Source organism: Frankliniella occidentalis, unplaced genomic scaffold, assembly GCF_000697945.3.
Source record: "Frankliniella occidentalis isolate FOCC.00 unplaced genomic scaffold, Focc_3.1 Scaffold20, whole genome shotgun sequence".
NCBI classification, from domain to species: domain Eukaryota; kingdom Metazoa; phylum Arthropoda; class Insecta; order Thysanoptera; family Thripidae; genus Frankliniella; species Frankliniella occidentalis.
The window spans coordinates 2,558,409-2,562,798 of NW_026267150.1; the positions used below are offsets into that span (position 1 = coordinate 2,558,409).

General features: G+C 48.8%; 1 protein-coding gene across 2 annotated transcripts in view; it reads right to left on the reverse strand.

The window, feature by feature from the left end:
- Positions 1 to 9: 9 nt before the first annotated feature.
- Positions 10 to 4,390, reverse strand: part of LOC113207761 (uncharacterized) — a 16,004-nt gene continuing 11,623 nt past the window's right edge. Inside the window, exons 2-5 of one of the 2 annotated variants that reach the window (XR_008010848.1) lie at positions 3,204 to 3,665; positions 2,710 to 3,005; positions 491 to 580; positions 10 to 25 (exon numbers count right to left, since the gene is read on the reverse strand). Coding sequence is in view for 1 of the 2 variants with exons in the window: in XM_026424447.2 (XP_026280232.1) it covers positions 2,896 to 3,005; positions 3,204 to 3,665 (572 nt within the window). In the remaining variant the exon portion in view is untranslated. Of the gene's footprint in view, positions 26 to 490; positions 581 to 2,614; positions 3,006 to 3,203; positions 3,666 to 4,390 lie in introns of those variants that run through there. The other variant, XM_026424447.2, reaches the window with a different exon arrangement.

The window sequence follows — 4,390 nt, forward strand, 5'->3', positions numbered from 1 at the left end:
GGGGGCAGCTCGTCCAGCGGCTCGCCTGCGAGACCCGCAAAAGTTTAGCAAACATTACCACACGGCCTGCGGCTGCTCCCAACCCAGTGAGAAATTCAAATCGAAACTAAGGTCGTTTTGACGTCTATTCCAGCGTTATTTCCACATCATTTCGTGTGTCGATGACGATTCAACTGCAATTTTTCACTACTGGGCGCACGGCCCAACCTTGGGTATACCGGGTGTAACTGTGATTACGCAGCAGTGTTGCGGGTTCGCCTACACTTTACACCCGTAAGGGGGCATGGCCCCTGCGGCCTATTGAGTATACAATCCCGCAACACTGCTGCGTGCTCACAGTTACACCAAGGGATTACAAAGAGATTGAAAGAAAATTGCTCGCACAAAACGGGTGGAGATTTTCCGAGGTGTGGGAGGAGAGTAAGACGGCGCCTGCCCGTCCAGCAGCGTCCCCTCGAGGTGCCCGATAAACTCTCTTCTTTACACTCACCGTCGGCAAGAGCTCTGAACGTGTCCCGTATCTCGTTGGCCATCAGGGTAGCCCTGTCGACCTCACAGCCATAGTCAGAGTACTCCTCAGCTGCGAATTCAAGCACACACACACACTCTTTACTGTTTTGCAAATGGGAAACTGGGGAGGCAATCACTTTTGACACTAACAACAATCACTGCTCGAGGCGATGGCGGAGGCGCACACAACGGCGAGCACAAAGAGGAGGTCGGTGATCCTGACCATCTTATATCGTTTGCCCCCAACACGCTATGGGGGACCACTTTGAAAGTCGCGAGTGCCCGGCCACAATAGCGAGGAGGGAGCGGCGCTGGGCGGGGCTGGGGATAGAGTGAACTTATGGCCTAGGAGGAGGGGCGCTTATGTATGGCGGCCACATCCGGTCCGGCGGCCACCCCGGCCCTGGACAGGCCCCGCTGCAAGCCGTGCGCTATCACCCGTCTGCCGGGCCCGCCGCTCCCCGCAGCGCCCCGCAGCGCCCCGCAGCGCCCGCCACGAGGCCCGCCCAGACGGGACGCTCCATTCATACAGGGAACCAACAGGACATACATTCTAAAAAATTAACCTGCGATTTTTGTTTTTGACAGTACCTTTTGGTGTGGTCTCCTCTACCCGATGATAAAGGTCGCCGATTGCCAACGAGCTACACAGATTACTTCTATCAAAGGTAAAACGCCTCCCCCGCCGGTCGGCCAGCGTTGAAAATGATACTTAAAAATAGATTGCGATCGACTGAAAATTGATTCACTGGGAAAGTTGTACGGAAACCTCCAGAATTATGAGGGGTGCCTTTCTCTGGGGGAACTTTTCTCCGACGGCAATGATAACGCCTGCAACGTGCTGGGTAGGCCGCCCCGTCAAGCAGCTCTGTGGAGACGGCGGCCTGCCCAGACAGCCCAGCGGCATGAGCGCCTACTGCAAGCACCGCTCATTTGTGAGAGCATCTTCAATTATCTAGACTAAGGTGTCTGACCTAAGTACGTACTCAGACAATGACAACCTTTCTTTAAGCGTAGGATTTGAACCCCGCAGACAAGCCTCATCAAACCATCATATGATGCAGACGACAGTCCTTCTAATGAGTTTCATACAGTATATGATTTTGACTTGTTCTGAATAAGTCGGGCCTGCTAAGGTGTAATAATGACAAAAACAAACATGATCTTATTTTGTTCAAATATGCCTTGTATTTAAAAATCGGACATATTAACGTACAAATTTAAATTATACTATTGGCTGAGTGATTAGCGAAGCCCATCACTCCAGTGATGATCAAAAAGTTTCGCGTCTGTCTGTTTGTTTGTCTAACTCTAAAACGGTTTGAGCTAGTAAACTCTAATTTTTATTGTAACTTTGTATCATAAAAGGGAAGGACTGTATTGATTTTGAGCCCTCTGGCTCAAAAATTGACGTGTCAAAAAATCAAAAACAAAAATCCCAAAACATTTCTTTAAAAATCTTTTTTACATCTTTCCTAGACGTAACTCGTCCAAGTAGACCCCTTTGAACCTAAATTTTGCCCGTTTGGCTCTATCTCTAACCGTTTGGGCGCCAGAGGACGTTTTTCACTCGGAAATGACCCCAAAATATTTTAATGTTTCCCCTCAGATATTTGATGGTGTCCGGGGGGGTAACTAATCAAACTGAAACCCCGAGGAACCAAGTTGGTGACTTTTTGGGGTCGAAGGCCTATTTACGACTGTGCCCTTTTCCCGACTTGGGTGTCAGTGGAGTAATGGGCTTTGCTAATCGCTCAGCCAATCATAACTCGCAGATTTTTTTCTCTCGTGAGAGCTTCTTCTTTTATCAGTCTCGGGGGCATCAGAAGCCTCTTTCATGTATGCTTCAGCATTTTGTTAAACTGGTGTTTTTACTTTCAAAATTGGCAAATTTACATTGAATTCCCCCTGTTAATTAGGCAACCACCACGACCCATCCAGAAAAATGCCCCCCTACAAACCTACGCTGGATCCACACCTGCACTACCGGGAGTGAAACCCCCTGCCTTTGCCCCAATGCTTCTAGCATTTTATCAACGCATTAAGGAGATAAGATTTTCATTGTTCAGTTTATAGAAATAATTGTGCTGAAGTTGCGTAGTCATTGCTTTTTACAAATTAAACTAATTTTATTGTCACACTGCTTTTAATCAGGGATGGAAAACAAAATGTAATTTAAACTTGCAGTTGCACACTTACAAGTGTGGAGCAGTTGAACACTTAGTTTATCAGTGTTATGAGCTAACCCAACACCGTGTTGCTTCCTGGTAAATACATGTCAGCTTACACATTAATGTCGCTGTAAATAAAAGTAGGAGTGGAAGTATGATCAATGTGATTCACATAAAATGAGCAAAACCTCGCAAACCTATAAATACCCCTATCTCATTTTAGGGTTATGGCTTGGGAATTGTCCCCCTGTATGTTCATACTGCAAGGTCCAGACGAACTTTCCTTTGAAGGTGCTTGAACGGCAACACCCCGCTGAACACAACCTATGAAAAAAAAGGGGGAAATGTTAATGTATTGCACTTCCCTTTGCTTGAGTTTTCTTGTTGGTGTTTGTGTGTGTAGCAACGCCGTATAGACGCTTCATTCATAAGAAATGATGTCAAAACACTCTTCAACCCTCAAATGAGTTTTGGGCATAAAATTAACTATGTGACAGCATGTATGAAACTACAATAACTTACGTGCTCCGGTGATCGCGCCCGAGTTAGTGCCGGTGATGGTGACGGTGCAGTCATAGTCCGCAGGCACGGTGATAGCTCCGGAGTTGGTGCCGTCGATGATGACGGTGCAGCTTCCGAACGAGCAGCCCTTCAAACGCGGCTGGCTGGCATCGTCGCTGGAGGCCACGGACTGTTCCTTAGCCTGGGTCGCAGAGGCGGTGATAGTGATAGCGCCCGAGTTGGTGCCACCTACGCGGACGTGGTTGCCTCCGTTTGCAGAGATTATCGTGATAGCGCCGGAGTTATTGCCGTCAATGTCGACAGAGGCGGAAGAACAACTTTTTAACTGGGAGCCCGGAGGGGCGGATGCGCCGTCTGTGTTGGAGAGTGTCTTGATGGAGCCTCCGATGAGATCCGAGCATCCGCCGAAGGAACACCGTTTGGGGTGGACTGCGAAATTTTCCTCAGGATGTGCAGGGGAAGCTGTGAACAGATGTTTTTAGCAGATGATACATTTGAATTTGGAACATTTTACACGACTAGAACTCAGAAGAACCGATTTGACAAATACGTCATTGCTTGTACTGATATGCAGCATAGAGAGAGGCATAAGGCGTGACGTCACCCAGATGTACCGGGTGATTCAGAGCACGCGCCGCCGTGTTGTGGGTTTGCCTATCCTCGACTCGGCGGGCGCACGGGTGAGAGGTGAGGAGGTGACCCCTCTCCCCCTCACCTCTCACCCGTGCGCCCGCCGAGTCGAGGATAGGCAAACCCGCAACGCGGCGGCGCGTGCTCTGAATCACCCGGTATAGGGGCCGGGCGCCTGAAGTCGTCCGCTAGCCCACCCTGGCCGCCCGACCGTACTATCAGTACGAAAAGAATTGAACCCCCCCCCCCCCTGGTGGTCACATCGAAGTCCGGAGGTCATCAAAGAAACCACACTCAACGCGTTTGAACAGGATATTAAGTCCGGAGGTCATCAAAGAAACCACATTCAACGCGTTTGAACAGGATATTTATATTTTAAATCAAACGTGTAGTTTGAGGTTTTGAGCAACGAAAGCAAACACCGTCGACGAAACTCGAAAATTTTCTCTAAAAGAAAGAGTTATTGGCTGAGCGATTAGCGAAGCCTATTATTGGCTGAGCGATTAGCGAAGCCTATTACTCCGTCTGGTCGGAAAAAACTTTTTCTGTCTGTCTGT